The sequence below is a fragment of the Labrus mixtus genome, chromosome 17, assembly GCF_963584025.1.
Source record: "Labrus mixtus chromosome 17, fLabMix1.1, whole genome shotgun sequence".
NCBI lineage: Eukaryota > Metazoa > Chordata > Actinopteri > Labriformes > Labridae > Labrus > Labrus mixtus.
In genome coordinates, this window is record NC_083628.1 from 3,241,953 (window position 1) to 3,263,745 (window position 21,793).

General features: G+C 41.0%; 3 protein-coding genes across 7 annotated transcripts in view; 2 read left to right on the top strand and 1 right to left on the bottom strand.

Moving 5' to 3' along the window:
• pi4kaa (phosphatidylinositol 4-kinase, catalytic, alpha a) overlaps positions 1–12,577 on the top strand; it is a 74,316-nt gene extending 61,739 nt beyond the window's left edge. For both annotated transcript variants that reach the window (XM_061060698.1, XM_061060700.1), the window contains exon 55: positions 12,537–12,577. The gene's annotated coding sequence lies outside the window, so the exon portion shown is untranslated. The remainder of the gene's footprint in view (positions 1–12,536) is intronic.
• Positions 535–8,524, bottom strand: ankrd34ba (ankyrin repeat domain 34Ba). The gene is made up of 2 exons (XM_061060717.1): positions 7,917–8,524; positions 535–2,221 (listed from the first exon to the last, which is right to left on the bottom strand). The coding sequence occupies exon 2, from the start codon at positions 2,171–2,173 to the stop codon at positions 545–547; it is 1,629 nt and encodes a 542-aa protein (XP_060916700.1). The 5' UTR covers positions 2,174–2,221; positions 7,917–8,524; the 3' UTR covers positions 535–544.
• Positions 12,578–15,934: 3,357 nt separating the features above from the next.
• The window catches only part of rasgrf2a (Ras protein-specific guanine nucleotide-releasing factor 2a), a 40,136-nt gene continuing 34,277 nt past the window's right edge, over positions 15,935–21,793 (top strand). For 3 of the 4 annotated variants that reach the window (XM_061060702.1, XM_061060703.1, XM_061060705.1), the window contains exon 1: positions 15,936–16,470. In XM_061060702.1, coding sequence (XP_060916685.1) covers positions 16,192–16,470 — 279 coding nt within the window. In that variant the 5' untranslated portion in view covers positions 15,936–16,191. Of the gene's footprint in view, positions 16,471–21,793 lie in introns of all 4 variants that reach the window. The other variant, XM_061060704.1, reaches the window with a different exon arrangement.

Genomic DNA, 21,793 nt, shown 5'->3' on the forward strand with positions numbered 1-21,793 from the left:
AGCTGCACAATAAGGGGGCGTAGCTGATCTGACTGACAGGTGGGCATCAGCTCCTTTCCTGCTTCTATCCCACTGGAGATTAATTGATAGTATTTCTGATTGTTTTTGTGACTCTGATTGATCAAAACTTAGTTTGAGTCAGCATAGAAGTCACACATACGCCACCATCAGGCTTCCATAGTCCACTGCAGTATCACTCAGGCTTCGTCCCTTTATATATTTACAGCCAGCCGCCCTCCAAAGGATGCAGCCCCTGAAATGGGACGTAACCAAAATGTCGGACGTTTTATTTTTAGCTTGCTCCACTGCCCCCTAGTGGCCCAAAAATCAGAATGCAGCTTGAGGGCAGTATTGGACGTAGAAGGGTCACAAGCACAGTCATAACACAAAATACACTCAAGTACCTGCTGTTTGTACGTCACATAAATAAGACATTTTCTTTTTTCTTGTACTCGTCCTCTTTAGGTTGCTTCATTGATTTCACTGACACAACATCACATTGAACACCACATTAAAACATGTTAATGAACTTTTCTGTCATCCTTTAGGCCGTGGTTTTAAACTGCTCAGTCTGAATGGAGTGTCTCCTCATCAGCATCCTCCTGGTCAGCTCTTTTGGGTGCCCAGGAGGAGCAGAGGGAAGGAAATTTTTCAAGCCTTTCTCACAGAAACCCCCTCCACCACTGGAGCCGAGGTTGTACACGTTACAAACAGGGTTGTTGGTGGAGTTGAGCACCAGAGGTGGTAGAGATCTAGGCTTGGACTGGGAGCTGTGGTCCAACAAGAAAGCTCCGGACCCTCTGCGCTCAAACCCGGAGAGCAGTTTCTTCCCCAAGGACGACAAGGACTCCCTGGAGCCCACAGTGCTGGAGCAGCGTAAAGGGGTCAGCCTCTTTGCATCGGTAAGGTCTTTCGCTCTCTTCTGGTTCTCCTCGGGAACATTTTGGATGTCGAAAGCCAGCTGAGGGTCGGAGCTGTAGATGTCTGCCCCAAGCTTACGCCTCTGGATGATGCTGTAAAGGCTCGACGAGGCCATGTCTTTAAGTGGAGCGCCAAGGTTCCTACCGCCGGAAAAGGATGACAAAGATCTGATTGAATCTGTTCCAAGGTTTCCAGAGTGGAGGTTCGGGTGGGAGGCAGAGTGAGATGATAGGAGACCCGGCAGGGACATCTTCTTTTTGGCACATCCATTCTTTCCATCTCCTTTTACTCCTTTGTCCCTTTCAAATTGTTCCTCATACCAACTGAAGCTATGGGTTACTGAATTGGTGCTGCCTTCCTCGTACAGTTTGGGAATTCTGAAAGAGAGGTCTTCCCCTTGGTTGAGGTCTTTGCCTTCCTCTGAGGATAAAGCGGTATTGTGCTGATGGGCGAGCAGAGATGCAGGGACTTTGAGCCAGGGCTCAGAGTTTAACCTCAGGAGAGGCTGCTGCAGGCCGTTTGTTGGCGCTTGGCCACATCTTTGATACCGTGAAGGGGAACATGGGTGGGAGCTTACACCATAGGATTTTGATTCTTTAAAGGAGAAGATAGGCTTTGGGGGACACAAGGAAGAGGAGGGGCACTGGGGGGAGGTGAAGAGCTGAACATCCGAGGGAGATGTAGGAGGAGCAGAGGTCGTTTTGTCTGTTTGATTGTCAGGATCATGAGGAGGCATGCTGAGGTACTGCTTGGCTTTAAGTTCCCCACATGGGAATTGGTCGGTCGTTATGATGATCACCTCCTTCCCCTTGGCCTTGCACGTGTCTAGCAACAGTTTCAGAACCTTCCAGTCTCCGGCCATGACTGCGTGGACCAACGCAGATGTCCCAGACTGATCCTCGAGGCTAATATCGGCACCGCTTGCAAGAAGCAAAGAAACAACGTCCGGGCCGGCCTGTTCCCTGCAGGCGTGCATGAGCACAGATCGACCTTCTTTGTCCTGGATGTTTGGGTCAGCTCCTTTTTCCAGAAGAAACTGGACCAGCTTTACTCGGCTAGCGCTCTGGGTGTCGGTATGTTGGGTTCTACAGGCCACCATGAGAGGCGTCTGTCCTTGACTGTCGCTCTCATTGATGTAAGCTCCTCCCTCCAGGAGCAGCCGTGTGAGTCTCAATCGACGAAGGAATACCGCTCTTAGCAAGGGGTTCCCCGAGTCCATGGCGACTCCAGGATTACAGCCTTCTCCCTCCATCCTTCTCGGTCCAAGCTGGTGGTTTTGGAGATAAAGTAAGACTGGATTCTGTGGAAATAAGAAAACACTTTCAGAGATCCTGATCCTTTTCTTTCCATTCCCATTTTTGCTCAATGTAAGCCTTTGGACTCCCGGTTAACTATATCCTCTCATTGAGGTGCAATAAATTTACAAATCAATTTACACAAGTGAGACCAGGAGGTGGCAATAATACAACATATTGGATGCAAAGCCTATACTGTTTAAAGAATAGATGTAGTCTCAGGTTAGTCACCCAATGGTTTCCGATGTGGACTTTGGAAACCTATCGGTGGCCATAGCCACATTGGAGATGTGACTTTTGGTCTGCATAGTAACAGACATAGAGGTGGATCTGAGGTGGCCTTGAGCCTCCTGACGTAGCTACAACGCGCACACCTGTCAGTCTGCTCAACCACACAATGAATTATAAATAACTATTAGCCCTAATATTATCAAGACAGATGAAATGAGCTATTCAGACCAAGATTGTTTTTTTTAACCACGCTGTAAACACGTTTATTCTGCTGTAAAAATGATCTCTTTTGGATGGGTGTGTATGTGACTTCCATGGCTTTTGCAGCCAGCCTCAAGTGGCCACTTGAGGAACTGCAGTCAAATTTCGATCAAGGTGCTTGCCATAAACCTGCAGTTCCTCAAGTGTCCACTAGATGCTGGCTGTATTCTATACAACACTATAATGAAAACTTTTGCCTTCATATCAATGCTGTGTGTAGTTCAACAGATTCATTATATCAACAGAAGAACCTGCTGATGAACAGAAAACATAATGCAGCAGTTAAAATACGATTGCATTGGTCGCGTGCATTCAATCGTGCAAGGCACTATTGCACGACCATGCACAAGGCTTAGGTTCAAGGTCAAGGTCAAGGTTTCTTTATTTGTCTCCCTTGATATAAATTTGTCTCGGACAACTGAAGGTTGACAGAAAGCTAGTTTTAGACGGCATTTCCAATATGGCAACTGCCATTGCTTGGCTTCAAAAGTCTCTTTTCAAAAACCTATGGGTGATACGTCTCATTTTATACGGTCTTTTGTTGCATGTAAACTACGATAAAAAGGAAGCATTTCAGTCTACCGAAAGAGCTGCTGCCTTGGTTATATTCTCTTTATAGAATTTAATTTTGAACATGTATAAATATGAGCAGGAGGATTTTGCAAGGATACACACTTAGCTTAGCTTAATTCTCCATGATAATAGTCAACCAATATTATCAGTGGCTTAACTGAAAAGGCAAGAGAGATTGGAGTAATGGCTCCTTTCTTATGTTGAATGTTGTTGTGATTTTTGTGTTAATTCCTGTTTAATTTCTACCAGTAAATGTACTTGTACGTCAAACAAGAAGTTTGATGTTCGAAAAAGCAGAACATATGAAACACTTGTCTTTTTTTTTTGCATGCACACAGGATCCATTCAGCGTTCTTTTTCATTCACTCGTCCTCTGCAGAACCAGCACAGGCAGCCACTTTCTATCAGCCTTTGTACTGTTTGTCCTTGCTTCTCTTTATTAGACCAAATAAGGTGGCAGTTGGCTGTCTCTCAGACAGTAACATAACATTTTCCTGCATGAGTCACAGACCATGAGACCACAAAAAAAGGCACAGATTTACGTACGATTTATGTATGAAAGGAGAGAAAAGTGTTTTTGTGTATGTTGCAACATTAAGAGAATCAGCTGGGTAGAAACATATTAAATTACATTAAAAATAATGACAGTAACAGGTTTTAAATTCATGCCTTGTCCATCAAACGTTGCACAAATACACCAGGTGCTCTGTGCTTTAAGCTTTTGTCTGCAGCATGTTTCACTAAACAGGTTTAACTGCACCATGCAGTTAGTTTATTCTGCTCTTCATAACTGGAAAAAAACATAATGATCAGCGCTCTACATAATTCAGCATTTTTTTTTTTTGTAACCTGTTGCTATTGGCAATGCTCCAGTTTGCACATAGTGACAAATCAATGCACTGCTTAGTACTCCAATGAGGTTAAAAGACAAGTCTGATGCTGTTTCTATATTTTTTTATATTTAAGTGTTGAAGGTGTGTCTTTTCTCCTCTGTGCCGCAGAGCTCCACTGTTCTGAAAACTCTCACATAAACGTCATACCTATAATGTCGCACTGGTGACATCACCGTGAACAAACACTGTGAATTATTTTACCTGCATACATCCTCACAAGAGCATCACCTGTGGATCAATCCCTTACTTAAAATAGTTCCCAAAAAAGCACATTTTCCTCATGTTTGAAGAGTGAGGAAATAACTGATGTATTTGAGACAATTTTACAGATTCACATCTTTTATAGGAACCATTTGGCTTGGACCCACAAACGGTGCAGAGAAGCAGTAAATGTCATTTGAAACATTATTTGTACACTGGAATTATTACGAGTGAGTTGCCAGTAAGACATACAGGATAATAAGTGAATTTATAATAAGCTGTAATTTGATGGTGTCCAAATCCACATAAGATGGACTGCATGTGTCCAAGTTTACAGAGAGATTTAACACGACGTTTAGATGTCTTTCTTGCTTGAAGTTTGGCTAGAAATCACACAAATATGCAAGCTCACGTTTGCTTTGCATTCCCGTGCAGACACATTTCAACAGTTTATGTGACATGTTGCAGGATAAATAAGACTTTTGCACTCACTCCTCTTATTTGGGGTTTGATAAAGATCTCAAACGAGTGCTCTTGAGTGTGTCACAGCAGTATTTGAACACATAACACTCTCCCTGCTTTTAGCCTGAATCTGCAGAGACTCTGCAGATGCTTTCACTTCAGACTTAGACGCGTTCCCTTAGGAGGCTCTTTTGTCCCATCTCTGCATTTCATCGTTGATCTCTACTTCTGTCTCATTTTCATCTTCTTTCCCTCCTCACAATAAAGAACTAAAGATGACTGTCTTACATGGAAGCCTTTTTGCAAACATCCAAAATGCTGCAGACCGGGGATGATTGGCGACATCCTGAATCGTCTAACACATCAGTCATCCAATGAACAAACTGCTTTATTATGTCCAGTTTAGATTCACACACTGTTATGTGTTTCTGCTTCAACCTGCCGCTAACACCAGCGATGACGTCATCACCGATTACAAAAGAGCTTGTTTAGTCACGCATGTTCAGATAGAAAAAAAAAAAAAAAAACACACCACCTGCACCGTGTTTGACAGACGAGGTGGAGGTGGTGTTCTTTAATCACGCTGTGGCGTTCTGATCCAGGGTCTGTCTTTGACTCATTCAAAACCTTTTGTTACAGAACTCAGCAGGTTTCTGTGTGCTCCTCAACTCTCTGATGTTATGCAAGTGCAATCATGTGGAAGTATGAAAAGCGATAAATACATGTTAAGAAAGGGACCGCAGGGGGCCTAGTGGTTATTTGGCACGCATCATGTACAGAGACCATGCACGGTCCTCAAAGCAGACTGCCAGGGTTTGAATCCCGACCTGTGCATTTAGCTCTAAATCACAGACTTTTCGACTTTAACTTTATTGACCCTGAGGGGAAATGTTACTTTGCAGCCAGTAAAACCATAAATCACAGAAAACAAAAACACAGTTATGAACCATTACAATATATTAAAACAGGAATATAAGAAAGGAAACAGTTCTAATAAAACATCATCAAACATCAGCCGTGAAGAATTAAATGCTTCTCACTCGGTCACTATCAAAACGTCAGGTTTTTTTGATCGCTTGAGTGATGAAATAATTTTTTCATCCTGTTGGATTTTTTGCCTTAAATAATCTGAATCTCCTGCTGGAGGGTAGGAGCTCAAATTCACCCCAGAGAGGCTGCCGAGGACACTCTCTCTAGTGTGTCTCAAGCCTTAGCTGTGACTCTCTTGTGAAAAGATTTGAGACAAATGCCTATGTTGACTGGCAAACTTAACAATGAGCTCAAACATCTTTCTATCTCCTCATGGAAGGCGATTAAACCAGTTGATGAAAGCAAAGGGGAGGACAGTCTAACCACAGATTTTAATATAAATTTAATTTGCAGCACACCCCGAACAAATCGGTTGAGAAGGTGCAGTTGCTGCTATTCTTTTTGTGAACTTGAATCACAGCCTGTTGTCAAAACTACAATACTCAAGTACCTCTAAGGTTGCTTTTTTCCCCACAGTCTACCTCTTAAATATGTGCAAAACTCAAGTTTATAAACAAATATTGTGATTTACTTTAAAAGACAATAGTACCTAGTATGCAGAAACATTGTTACATGCAAAACAACTTTTAAAAAATAATTATTGATACATCCCCATAAACAGTATTTGCTGATTAGTTTTGCAGGGTTTCATTAAACAATGTATCCGGGTAGAAAAATCCCCTCATAAAGGTTTTTAAATCTTAGTCTAGCAACATGAATATATCTGTTGGAGAACAGTATTGTAGTAAAAGTGCAAAATTTAGCTCTTTAAATGTGGCGTAATAGAAGTAAGTTACATAAACAGAAACTCTGAAGTCCAACACGCCTCAGATTTTGGCTCTTGTTGATTGAATGCGACTATTTAGCTTCACCTGTGTGTTGACATTTCTATGGTTGTGATGTTGAGAAAAAATGCAATGTGTGCAAGCTCCATGCAGATCTTTCTGTTTTAGATCTATGGTGCATTAAGTGGTAATAACACTTGCATCATCGTACTGCACTCAGATCAGGCACCCGTAAAAATGAAGGCTAAATCAATTAAAAAGACACATTTCCATCTTGCCAGTGGATGCAAACCTGCAGAAATTGATCGTTTCACTCACATATCGTGCTCTTGATTCCCCTTCAGAACAATATCTTGATAACTGTGGAGAGGAGTGTGTTGGTGGGGAGCGTTGTCCGTACAAAATCAGAACAAACTGGGCATGATTGTTCAACTATATTAGAAAGATAACTGGGAAGCAAATGCGAAGCCTTTGTTACCTGAAAGCCCGGTACACCCTGATTCTCATGAACAAGATCATAGCAGACCTACTGCACCCCCTTTGGTCTTGGTCTTACTCTTGACTTTGGGGTGCAGGTATAGAATGCCCAGGAGGATGAGGACAAAAAGAGGAATCTCATCCTTTGTACCATTAATAAGCTCTGATGATACAGTCTGAACCTGGCCCTCTTCACTTTACTGAACATGCTACTTGACATCCCTAACATGAAATTATGTAACGCTTTAATGATTTTTCTTTCCAGTATGGTTGTTGATGCCTTTTGTCTTTTATGCTATCGTTCTCCCGGTGCAAGATAAAGTCCCCCTGGGGCGATAAAGGTTTTCATTCATTCGTTACACACTCTTCATTCTGATGGATTTGTACGTTTTACTGCAGCATTTTGTTGCTTGCAGTCTGCAAAGAGTTCTGCACATTAAGGACAGAAAACTCCACTTCACCTGAAGAGCTCGACACTCATCCTCTGTAGGAGCACACTAACCTCACTCTGTGTGTGTGTGTGTGTGTGTGTGTACCTGTGCACCTGTGTTACAGTGTGAGTGAATGTCAGAGCTGTGCAGCACATTCTCAAAGACACAAATGTGAGGTTTTGCAATTATTAAATGCAGAAAAATGTGGTTAGAAATTATGTGTTAAGCCGCCAAAAAAACTTAAAATCAGCAATAAAAATACATTTTTGTCTGATTTTTATGTCAGATTTGATTTAAAAAAAAAAGGTTCCAAAAAGACAAATTAAGTTACAGAATGAGGATGAATTTCTCACTCACCTGCAGCCAGGTTCAGTCCTCTCTTGGAGACATTTACTTCCCTGTTGTTGCAGAGCTGCGACTGGCTGTGACCATGCAGTGTTAGTCAGAGCTGCAGCAGTTGTCAAGGTGTTTTCTTTTTTTTTTTTCTTCTTCTCGGATTGTGTTTCCTCCTCAGACAAAGTGTGTGATGATGAGAGAGAAAGAAAGAAAGAGAGAGAGAGAGAGAGAGCGAGAAGGAGAGAGCGAGAGAGTGATGGAGGCTTGTCGTCAGGCAGCTCTGAGTAACAGTTCATCCATCCCAAGCAGAGCTCCTGAGAGTCACACGGAGGCAGAGCAGGCAGGTAGACGGCGCTGAGCACGTTAAAGGTGAAGCTCTATGGCAACCCCGCAGGTCTGATTCAGCCACGGAGCTTTTAATTAACACACCGCCTCGCAGGGCTTTGATTCATCGCGTGCAGGAAGGAACATTACTTTGTCCACCTTATCAATGACATCGCCATAACAACCATCAAAGGAGGCGGGATGATGGCACATGGTGTAACTGTGCAGAGGAACTGTTCTTTCTCTGTGTGTGTGTGTGTGTGTGTGTGTGTGTGTGTGTGTGTGTGTGTGTGTGTGTGTGTGTGGGAGTGTTCATGCACCTTTGTGTTTGAATAAGATCCTGTGCATGGATTTTTTTTTAAATTAATATGACATCAAAAATTCATGTAAAATGACATTATGATTCCTCTGATTGAAGGTAAATTTAACTTAAAAAAACAATAATAACAAAAGGAAATAAAAACACCTGTGAATTAAACGAGATGTAAAATGTTAAAATAGGATCCTGTGAAGGTAATAAATATAATTATTTTTTAAAGATTTAACTAAAAAAGGTGTTATTGTCTTTTTATGTAAACAGTTTTACTTCATGAAATGTAAGAAACACTCGTCTTCGTGTTCTCCGCCCAAACGAATACAAAGCCAGCTGTTAATTGTTCATACCGAGGTACACAGTTTGCATCCCTTTCTGTTGCCATAGAAACACTACAAACTCAGTGTGCAGTTCATATATTGACCACAGGGTGGCAGCAGAGCACAGCATTTTCTTACTCAGACGTATGACGATGACATTTTTTTCCCATTGGATTGTTGTACTTTAGTAAAGTTATTTTCTATTTTTAATGCAAAGCTTCAGCCCTTAGAAGTCGTTTTTATTGTGGTCCTTCATTTTTGTTTTGTCATACATTGTCCAGTGCATATTCCCGCTTATCCCAGTCATCATGAATTGAGGACATTTCCGACTTGTGCCATATATTTTTCTACCCGTGCAATTTTCTTTCTGCTTGTGCAATATTATTTTTTGGTGCGAAATAAATTTTTCCTACCATGCAACAAACTGTAAATTATACTTTGAATGCATGTTTTTGCTATGGAACTGAAAACACCTGGTGCATCATTACCTTTTTTCTGTGGTGCATTATATAATAACCAAAATCACCTACTGTCCTGTTTTATTCTGAAGTATTTTGTTCGGTCATTGTAGATGTTTGTGGACTTTTGATGTCTATTAAAACATCTCTTATTTTTCCTCATTAAAAGCAGTAATGTGTGTGCAAAAGTTTTGGGGACTATTTTCAGCTGTGGATTAAAAAACATCTTATTTATTACGGCAAAACAAAAAGTTTGGGTTTTTTGATCAGGTTTCAGGAGTGGAAATAACATCATACTCCCCCTCTGTATTATATTTTATATAGATAACTGTTCAAATGAACATATATTTCACTGAAATAACAAGTTTAGAGAAAAGCCAGAAACTGTAACACAACGTAGCTTTCCCTTTTTTTGCTGCTCCTGACCCCTCAGGGTTTTCTGATGACCCCTTTAAGGGCCCTGACCCCTAGCTTGGGAACCAATGGACTGAACTATCCAACTGTGTATTAAGTATTTAAAATTGACTCCACCTGCAGCAGCTCCAACAGTAAAATGCTGACCTAACATTAATGCATCAATATAAAAATAACCCCTGAATAATGTCCGATAGACTCAGAGATCTGCAGAAGAAGAATGAGCTCTTCTCTGTTTCTTTAACTTTATTTAACTCTTGCTAACCAGAGTATAGCGCTAGTGTTTTCTAATTTGTCTGCATAAACATACAGACAAATAAACAAACGACAGGGTTAGATGCCCCATGATGTTCATGTGTGTACAGTAAGGAGAAACTCCAGTCTTCAGTCTGCCCGGTGTGAATTGAAAAACAACAAAGCAGAATGTCACTCTGACCTGTAATTCTCTGCTCTGCCTGATAAAAGAAAAATCCCCCAAATAAAAACACCAAAGTGTTCTTCCTCTAAGAGGGCGATCAAGCAGGTACCTGGTTAGTCATGAAGGCTAAACATACAGTCTGTGGGTGTCTGTGGTTTCCAGCTGAGAGTACTTGTTCACAGATTTACATCAGAACAGAGAGAGAGAGGTAACAGAGGTTTGTTTAGACTCACATTTAGATCACTGTGTGGAGATACACTATGCAGCTTCATAGACACAAAGATCTGTTATACATGTTAATTAACAGCATTTATTTTGACATATTCAACAATGTTTGAAAGAAAAGTTTTTACCGAGTAGCCTTGAAAATGAAACACTGTGAAAGAAATGTAACGAAGTCCTGAAAGAAGTCTACCCAGACTTTCACCCAGACTCAACCTGCCCAAACCTGGACTACAGGGAGCGGTTAAAGCAGAATTAAAGTACATGTAAAAGCAACATTTTGAGGGTGTATTTTTTCTGCATCCTGCAGGGCATCACCTGTAATGTCACCTGAAAAGCTCCGGTGGTGGTACAGCAAATAATCTATATTTCATTCCAAGTCGTTGCATCTTTAAAACAGCTGTTTTTCAGAAGCTCTATTTTTGTAAAACAGCCAAAAACAAAAACAAAGAGAGACAAAGAAAGTGCTACTCAGAGATGTATTTCTGTTTTAAAAGCCCCCTGTGGTAAATACACAAAATCTTTATTTGCACACCACTTCACTAAAGGATCACAAACTCGTGTTTCATGTGGAGGAGTTGTGTCTCTTTTGTTTCACAGTAGATGCTCTCTAAAAATAACAGCACACAATGTTGCATCCTGTAACAGATGCAGAAGCAGCTGTGGAAACGAAGTGTGAATTAAACAATCATTAAAACTCTTCACTAGCTCGTCTCGCATTTCAGAGACTTAAACATCGTGATGTATGTTGTGCACTAAAGCACAGTAAACATCCTTAGAGTTGCTGACACACAGTGATACTAATCCCCCATAATCCTTTGCACGCTATATCTACAGATGAGAGCTGATATTTAAAGCCCCTTATGTCTCCATAGGACCACCCATCATGTCATACCCAGACCTCATAATCTAAACTGTACAGACTTTAAAAAACTATATGAAGCATATTCTTCATCTTTGTGCATCAATCATCTGCAAAGGGGGATTTCTTACGTTTCTCTCTAACGTTCTTTAGCTAGACTCTTCTTCTCTGTCGCCCCCTGGTGGTGGAATGAACTACAAACTCCATTTGAGTCCCTTTGCACTTTTAGCAAAAAACTGAAAACCCAGCTCTTACATGAACACCTACGCACTTAATGATGGTGATGAGGATGACAATATTTAGGCTGGTTGTGATGATAATTAGAACCACAGACTGTAAATATTAATGTTTGAAGCCTGAGTGACGTCAGCCATCTGTTCCTGCAGGGGGCTCTGGAGGCTCATCGGCAGCAGCCGCCATGCTGGAAATCCTGTCTCAGCCTAACTTTCAGTCAACCTAACGACAGGCTGAGAGCTGGAGCTGAGGCGGGTTTTAAGCCTCTTGATGAACCGTTACATCGCGCCCACCTGTCAATCATGTCAGCTATGGGTCTAACTATAGATAAAATGTATCGTTCATAAAATGAAAACGGAGCTGTTTAAGAAAATTCACCCTCCGTACAGTGTGTGCCAGTGATGACAATAACTAATCAGACCGATTTGTTTTTTGTACCGGCCTGTTGTATGTATGTGCCAGCCTCAAGTGGACATTCGACGAACTGCAGGATTTTTGCACTTTGCACCGCATTGGCTTCATTTTTTAAGACCAGAGGTTGCAACTTGGTTTTAATGGAAAATTAGTTTATTAGTTGTTCGGCTTTTAAAAAAATATGTCTCAAATAATGACCAGATTTAATTCTGCTACAATCAGCTGAGCTTTTAAGCATCTTGAAGTTATTTTTTTTTATTGTTTAAAAACTGCCAGCTCGTATGTTTTCCACAAAAAAATTTGACATAATAGTAGTGTAAAGGTTCGCTGCCCCCTAGTGGCCAATGATTCTATGTTACAGCTTTAAAGCCACTGACAATATGGTTCAAATCCAAAAACATACTAAAAAACACATTTAAGCTTGTGGAGAAAATGTATTCTTTGATACAAACCAATAAAATGTATAAAACTGACTCTTAGCTAAGCTCTCTTTTAGGTCCATCACGTCTGGTGAAAGTAGCATCAATTCAAAATACCTCTCGTCCTAATCTGTGCACCTCTGCAGCTCCGAGAGTGAGCAGCTGGAGTGTGTGTGTGTGTGATTTATGACAGTTGGTGTGTGGCTATGTAAGCGTACAGATTGTCTGATGTCTGATTGGCAGTGTGTGTGTGTGTGTGTGTGTGTGTGTGTGTGTGTGTGTGATTTATGACAGTTGGTGTGTGGCTATGTAAGCGTACAGATTGTCTGATGTCTGATTGGCAGTGTGTGTGTGTGTGTGTGTGTGTGTGTGTGTGTGTGTCTGGTGCCTGGCTGTGATGCAATGTGTCCTTGCCCTCTCCACTGACCTCACAGGGATTGTTTCTCTCTCTCTCTCTCTCTCTCTCTCTCTCTCTCTCTCTCTCTCTCTCTCTCTCTCTCTCTCCCCTCATCATATTAAACCCACAATGAGACTTTTTCATTTGTCAGCATTTCACTGTTTGCATGACAACATCAGACGTGGACTGTAAAGCTGTCAGGATACGGCAGGAAGAGGTTAATCCACGCCATGAGTTAATGGCCGGATCACGACGTCTAAGACGAGATGGGCGTGTTTAGGAACAAAACCCTGGATCACAACAAAGTGCAATGGTGATGTGTGCAAATGTGCAATAACAGTGCATGGAGATATAAGCCTCCATGCTTTGTATGCAAAACTCTCAGTGAGGGAGACAAATTGTAGGGTGGTGCAGTGGTTAGTGCGCGCCCCATGTATGGAGGCGATGGTCCTCCAAGCGGGCGGCTCAAGATCAAATCCCACCTTTGGCTCCTTTCCTGCATGTCATTCCCCACTATCTCTCTCTCTCTCCCTGATTTCTGACTCTATCCTCTGTCCTATCTCTCCATTAAAGGCACAAAAAGCCCAAAAACACATCTTAAAAAATTAGAAAAAACTACATTTTTTTGGCCCTTTGGTTTTAGTTGAGTAGAAACAAAAAGTAGAAGTAGAGAAGACTGAAACGAAGAACGCGTTCATCCTAATACTTTAGTTGATGAGTATTTCTCTGTGTGCGGAGCGGGATCAGTCTTGATCACAGTGAAGCGTAAGCTGCAGCTCACAGATTAGAACCGCAGCGTCTGTGAGTCACATTGTGTCTTCTCATGGAGTTCCTCTGTGGGCTACATGTCTTATTATCTATTACATGATGTCCACAGGCTGCTGCATAGGTGTTGCAAATGTGTGGAGCCTGAACGCAGCACGACCTTCACCTCACTCTGACACTGTAGGGTGGGGGGGGGGGGGCGGCACACACACACACACACACACACACACACACACACACACACACACACCACAACCCTGCTACATCATCACAGTCTGTGTGTGCAGGAGTGAAAGGCAAACTGTGAGGCAGCTAAGCTTTAAAAAAAAAAAAAACACACACACACATTTATTCACACACATACGCATAACATCTGCCTCACAGTGCACACACACACACACACACACACACACACACACACACACACACACTGTCTACTTAAGCAGCACAACATCTGTTTGTGCTTTCAGGCTGAATGACAGTTTGAAAACAAACACACACGTCCTCTGGAGCGGAACGGCAAGTTTCAAAAATAGAAACTTCTGCTTTCAAATGAGTTTGAATAAGTGAGAAAACATTTCTGTAACATCAAAAGTTCTGCAGAACGAGAAGTTAGAAGTTAAGATATTTGAGTTTGTGTCGTAGCTGAGAATATCCTTTTGTTGTGAAGTAAAAGTGTAAGCTGCAAACTCAGTGATATGACAACACCGATCAATCAGACCGTTAATATACTGACAATTTGTGCTGTTTCGATAAATCATGAATCAGACCGTCATGGTTGGAAAGTGGCTGTTTTAAAGCTCTGAACCTACATTGTGCTTCTATGCAAACTTTTTGTCATGTTTTAAGGAGATTTTCTGCTAAATGCTAACAGGCCATTTGGAGTGGCATGGTGAAGTCTTGGCAGAAGGCGAGAAGCTCTTTTGCTCTCTGGTGTTTTCCTTCCTTCTTTTCACAATTATCATATCATTATACTCTCTGGATACTGTATATCATGGTGCGTTGAGATTTATAAGAAATCTCAGGGCCCTGACTCATCATTGTCCTCTGTGTGAGCGAGTCGGCTGGCCTGCATTGTCTCAGCGTAGACAAACTCATTGGCATGTCCTTATTTATAAAGGCTTTACTTAACCTGCTTCCCGCGTACTTGTGTAACTGTATTCATGTGAAAAGTCTTCGCTCTGCAACCCGGTCACAAAACTTTGTGTTGTTGTTATCTGTTCCCAAAGAGCGTCTTGAAATGGGGAAAAGGAGTTTCAGGTACGCTGCTCCGGCGGCCTGGAATCTCCCGCAGGATGACCTGTGATCCGGGGGAGCTTGTCTCTTGAAATCATTTTAAAGGTAGATTGAAGGTGTGTGAGGAAGATGCTTCAGGTTGTAGATGCTTTGACTGATGACTTTCTGCTCTGTGACTCAGGAAATGTTGATCTGTGTTTGTAATTACTCTTTGTTTTATGTCCGTAACTCTTTGTTGTGCTGCTGTCCCCTCTTGGCCAGGACACTCGTGCAATCTCAATGAGGTTCTCCTGGTTAAATAAATGTAAATATAACAAATAATGCATGTTTAGATTGTTGGGTTTTGTTGTTTTAGTCTGGGCTGGAGACACCTGGTATCCTATTTTTGGGTGTCTTGTTTTCAGTAGGTTGTTTTTTTTTTAAGTGGTCTTAGGTCAAATATTGATGAATTATACAAATTATTGAAAATTTGTTTGTTTTTTTGGAAGGCATCTTACGACCCGACTCTTGGTGACTTGCGACCCTCTGGGGGTCCTGAACCCCACTTTGAGAACCACTGATGTTGACCACAAAATGTGTAAAAAAAAAAAATCGTTTAATTCAATTTAATTTGTCCTAAATAGTGTTTCTAAAGCTGAGCCCTGAATGTTTTCACTGCTCCTTTTATCTGGATAATTATGTACGTCTTTGAATGAAGTGTATATATATATATATATATATATATATATATATATATATATATATATATAGTAGTGTAGTATTTACCCTGTATTCCCCCACAGCTGTTGTGCAAAAGAAAGTGAAAAAAGTATGCAAATACCCCAAAAGACATGTGACCTGTTTATACAATGTGTTTAACTTCTAAATGTCCTGCCTTAAGACTCACGTTAAGACAAGTAAATAACATGTTTTTAAATCTGCTGAATAAAAGAAAGGCACTTATCTGCGCGCATCACTCCTCCCCGTGTGTGATTGGTCGCACCGTTTCATTTTTGGCCCCACACACTCTGGTGCAGGCTGCGCTCCAGCTCGGCGCGGTGGGACAGCAGAGACCTGTCTCTTTAAGTTGGTGTCAAAGCCGATTAGCACTGATCTCCGTCGTGATTCTGTTTTCACCGTCTGTTCTTCCCTCCAATCTATTTCTGTTTTGTTTTTTTTGCGCGCTGCTGACGGGACGAAAAGCCGAGCGCACGGTAACTCTTTAGGGAAAAAAGAAAGTTAGGGAGGATGGAAAGGTGTTGGTGAGGTGTGTGTGTTTTCCCTCTCCGCTGCTTGCCCACTTAAAAAAAAAAAACCCAATGTGATGCTGTTCTGCGCCGCGGAATCTCCAACTTTTCCTACCATGGTAAACCCGGATTACCTTCCCCATGCGAACCGCTTTCTCTGCTGTATCCCTCCGCTAAAAAAGAACGGCGCTGACAGCCTGAAACGAGATGTGATGAGACGCCTCCGGTGAGTGTTGTACTTGGCTCCAAAATTTTAAAAAACTATTTAAAAAAAATGCAAAAGGGCGTGCGGTACAATGAGGGCCACGCGCTGTATCTGTCGGTGGTCGCGCGTAAAGAGGGCACGAAGCGCGGCTTCCTGAGCAAGAAGACCACCGAGAACAGCCGCTGGACCGAGAAGTACTTCGCGCTCCACCAGAACGTGCTCTTCTACTTCGAGAACGAGCAGAGCACGAGGCCATCCGGGATATACCTGCTGGAGGGATGCACGTGCGAGAGGGCACCGGCACCCAAAGTGTCCGCCATCGGGAAGGAGCCCACGGAGAAACAGCAGGTGAGTCCTGATCCAGTTCAGTCAGAGCAGGTTGAAGTTCACCTGTGTTTTGAGTTATACAGGCTGCTGCTGTGTGTTTGTTTGGAAAATACAAAAGTAATGTATTTATTTCTCTTCTTTTGTTTTTGTCTCTGTCTCACATTTTAACAAACTGTACCTCTTCATATAAGTCATGCAGGAACACAAACAATACAAGAAAAAAAATGACAGTCCTCAAGAAAAATGCAGAAATCTGAAGGGAAAATCACCCAAATTAGTTCAATACAAAAGGAATTTATTTATTTCTAACAAGGAACTTTATCTTCTTTGTTTTTGTCTCTGTCTCACATTTTAACAAACTGTACCTCTTCATATAAATCATGCAGGAACACAAACAATACAAGAAAAAATGTATGAATCTGAAGTGAAAATCACCCAAATTAGTTCAATACAACAGTTAAAGATTGTGAATTCACTATTTGTTCACATTTAATGAAACAAAAAAAGGCAAAGAAATGAAACTGTAATGGAGTTGGTTTACATGTAGAGATTTTTAAGTTTAATTTTGGATCAAGTCTTCAGTTGTAATAAAATCCTAAATCATAGAAATATGACAAATTAATCTGTATAAATAAAACATGTCTGTAGTTATCACAGTATTCTAACTCTGTTCTAAGTCAGACTTTCTATCAATTTCTTAATAATTAATGGTACAAAGCAGCATCTAAAGTAATCATATTTTTAATTATCACTCAAAATATGCTCATTCATATAATTTAAATGCTGGTAAAAATTATATATTTTACTGTTTTTATAGCACTAACACTGAAAAAGATTTAAAGCTATAGTACCAGTTTTTTATGTAGTAATCCTAAAGTTTGAATGGCATCACTGAATATGAAGAACTCCTGATTTTTTATGGTCTACAAACATAAATGCGTCACCTTTAGAGTATTTTCTGAGCTTTTCTCAAAAAAAAAAAAAATGTCATAACTACAAAAACACACACAGATTGGGGCGCTGGTGGTGCGGTGGTTGGTGCGCACGCCCCATATATGGAGGCTGTCCTCTCAAGCGGGTGGGCCCGGGTTCACATCCCACCTGTGGCTCCTTTCCTGCACGTCATTCCCCACTCTCTCTCTCCCTGATTTCCGACTCTGTCCACTGTCCTATCCATTAAAAAAAAAAGGCACAAAAAGCCCAAAAAGAAATCTTTAAAACACACACAGATTGAAAATCATTTAAAGGGACAGTAGCGGTTTGTTAAAGCGGGTGTTAGGGGCGTTGTGTCCTGCAAACATCAAGGGGAGAAAGTTTACATAAACATGTTAAACGTACATTTAGTCAATGCAAACATGTTGACATGCTGAGGTGTTTTCATAGGGCTGCATGAGACAGGAAGTACTGTGGTTGAAGTTGAAGGCGATGCGCTGAGGTCTTGTCTCTGCTCGGTTACGGATCAGTTGCGATCTGGCGGTGCTCGTGCATGTGTTTGAAGGATCCCAGAGGGGAGAGGATGGGTTTTAGACTGAGCCCCGAGGAGATGTTACTCTTCAAATCCTGCTTGTTTTTGCAGAATTATACCGACCCTGCTTTTAAAGGTTAAACAAAGAAGATGGCTACCTTTTAAAGGTTATACAAAGAAGGCAGCTACCTATTCACCTGTCCGACGTCCTGGTCAGGGAACAGCTTGGTGAAGAAAACGCATGCATGCACAAAATGTCATTGCACCCTAATATGATGAACACATCTTGCAGTGAGCATATTCTCTGAGCAGCCTGCAGATTATATCTCATTTAATTAAACATCATAAAAGTAGTGAAAAGTGTCAAAGATGGTATTTTTAAACAAAAGTATAATAATAAACTGAAGATATTCTCTCTTCAATAGATCAGAACAGTTAAAAAATAGCGCAAAAGTTTATAAGAATAGTTTTAATTACTCGTCTGTGTGTTGATCATTTCACTCGAGGTGCACTGAATAGATTTTTTAAAGACTTTGAAGAACACCTCTGCTCTTCATCAGTTATTATCTTTGCCTGATGCCTTTCCTCTGAAGCTGAAATTTGAGATCTTAAATGACCCTGGAGGGAAGTAAGGTCACTTTACTGTCGCTGTATGGAGAAATTATAAGAATGTAGAATTGAAGAAATGATGTTAAAAAATGGATGTTGTCCTCCAGTGTATAACAACATATATAGATACAAAACTAAAGATCATAAACATCGAATCACTGGAGCACAACATGCAAATAAAAGTAATCCTTTTTTTTGTTTTTTGTTTTGGGGGAGGGGCTTTTTACGCCTTAATTAAGAGATAAGACAGTGGATAGAGTGGGAAACAAGGGACGGAGAGAGTGGGGAATCAATCATCAGTCAATCAAACTTTATTTATACAGCACCTTTTAGACAAATTTAAATTGTAGTTCAAAGTGCTTTACAAGAGTGCAGAAAGGTTATTGACAAAAAAAGTAGTTTATAAAATCATTGAGAGACTAATGCACAACAATAACAATTAAAAAATATGTATAAAAATAAAATAAAATAAAATACGACACATAAAAGCAACAAGATATTAAAATTAATACATGGGAGAAGAATATTTAAAATTGTAGTAGGATAAAAAACGACAATACAATAATGTTAAGATTTGAATTGATATAATCCAGAATGGCCTGCTGGAAGGTAGACCTCAGGTTGGATTTGGACCCGGGCCGTCCGCTTCGAGGACTACATCATCCTCTGTACATGGGGCGCTCACCCTAACCACTCGGCCACTGTCGCCCCAGAAATCTGACTTTTTAATGAGATATCAACGTGTTTAAATCATCGGCAGCGAGCGCCGTGCAGGAAATCCTGTCTCAGTCTAACTTTCAGTCAACCTAACGACAGGCTGAGAGCTGGAATATTAGTTTAATGTGTGAGTAACTTTGGGAGTAGCACTGCACAGTTGGAACAGTATAGAAAAGAAAAGTCTCTTATGCATTATATCTTTTTGTCCAAGAGGATTGAGCCTTACATCCATTCTCTGGATTTGAGCAACAAAAGCTAAAACTGCAATCATCTCCCACACCTCTAAAGTTTGTTAAACATTTAAATTCTGAAGCATGAGAACGTTCAGTCATCTGTTTAACATCTTACAAAGAAGAGCACCTGAAGAGCCTGGAGTTACTGATAATTGACTTGTAAAGAGAGTTAGCTGTTGTGAAAATATTTGTTCTGTTGCAGCTCATGCTAATTTGAAATGACCCATATCCCTGTTAATGCATCTGAAACCTGTTTCATCCCCTGCAGCAGCTGGAGCAACGCGCACTAATGGCTAAAAGCTCATTTTCTTGTACACAAACATCTGCACCATACAGTATGTTTGTTTTTTACTTTCTATACAAGCCGGATTATTTCAGTTTAATCTTCTCAGGTCGTGTGTCGCTTCATGCGGGACACCTGTGACACTCTGACTCAGTCGGGACTTCACATGGAGGCAACAAAGAAGCCGACATGTTTTCAGGTTTTTTCACAGTTTTGATGAAGAAACGGTCAAACTCCGCAGCAAGGTGAGAACCTGCTGAAACATACGAGGTGCTGACTCAGCGATAGCTGCAGCTTAAATACTAAATCTCACACCGTCAGAATCAATCTTATAATGTTTTCTTTCATTCTAGTAAGTTTCTTTTTCATGTCTCGGTTGCAAAGCTGGAGAAAAAGCCGACACACATCGGCATGCCAAAGAAGGGATTTTCTCATTTCACTGCTGCTGAAGAGGGAATTCTAACAGGGGGATGTTCTTTTATCTCATATTACTCTATTTTTATGTTTCATCTCAGCCTTCCCTTGTCAAATCAGTTATATAAAAAAAAAAAAAAAAAGAGAGATTAAATATGACATCGATGTTGTGACTCTTGTGTTCTCCACCGGCTCAGTAAAAGAGCTGCAGATAAAAGTGCAGGACACCGCGTCAGGTCACGTTTCATTATCGCCCCCTGCTGGTACTAAACCTTCAGACGCTTTTGTCTTTGAATGTCTGACGCAAAGACGCGGACATGTTGCAATTCAACTGAGTCCCTTACTGTCCAAACGTTAGCCAACACGTGTAGGAAGAGAGACGGCCCCGCCCACTTAAGTACCCTGTTACTATAGGGACTTAATAGCGGAGTATGGAATATATTTTGAGAAGAACCAAAAGACTTTCCAAACCGAGGATAAGACTTTTGTTTTGGTGTAAAATACTTCAAACACAGAAGAAGCGAACTAACTTTGGTGTCCGAGTGGAGATCAGGTGTAGAAATGGCTGAACTCGGTCGGGACACTAAAGGAGCAGCGGGAGAGGAATGGAGGTGGTGTCCTGAAGGAACATCGTTGTTTTGGTTTGTGACACTGTTGTTGTAGTTTGACATCTACTGGACGTCTTACTCTGAAAGTCACATGTTAGAGACCAAAAAGTAGAAGGATGTAGGAAAACATTTTACATCCCACATCCTGTGATACACACACATTTTTGTCACTACAAAGCCTGGTGCCTACATTACCCACAATGCAACATGATCAGCAACAATTCTGTTAGAGATTCAGGTGTTATGCTAATTAAGTTCTGTGCAGATACAAGCTGCCTGCTCCAGAGGATAAACTCATTTAAAAAAATAGATTTATTTGTTATCATTTTCAAAATTAATTGAATTATTTTGACAGTGGATAGAGTGGGGAATGACCTGTGGGAAAGGAGCCAGAGATCGGAGTTGAACCGAGACTATAGCCTCTGTACATTGGGTGCAACCACACCGCTAGGCCATCAGCTTCCTGCATTTAAAAAAAATCTTGATTCCAGCCAACTCTATTTTTTGACCTCTGCAGATCCTGCTGACTCAAGTGACATCACTTAAGGGCATTTATCAAAGTCATTAGCATACACAGCGTCTTCCAGGCTTTGCACAACTTGCTGTTAGAACCACCATGAACACTTTAATGTGTACATTGTTGAAACTAGCACGGAAGCAGAGCATTGCTGGTTTATGAAGTGATGCATAAGGTTTAGCCTCGCTTTACAACTTTCCAAAAAAAATGTTTCTGGTCCCTCAGACTGTCAGTGTATTACAAGACAAGAGTCCAACTTTGACCCAAATCTTTTAAACTATCAAATGAATGATTCTTTATGTATTCTGTATTCTTCTTCTGGAAACATTTTCTCTTCCCTGCTGTCATTCTGTGCACTCGGAGCACCCCGTGTTGAAAACAAACACTGCATTTATCAGCAGTTATTTGTCAGTTTCTGTAACTTTCTCTACAATCAACACATGGGACATTTCTCCCCTGGTTAATGCAGATAAATGGAGTTGTGATTTAAGTAATTTT

Bases quoted from the DNA above. Each gene is read 5' to 3' on its own strand.
- ankrd34ba (XM_061060717.1), bottom strand. From the start codon at position 2,173: ATGGAGGGAGAAGGCTGTAATCCTGGAGTCGCCATGGACTCGGGGAAC.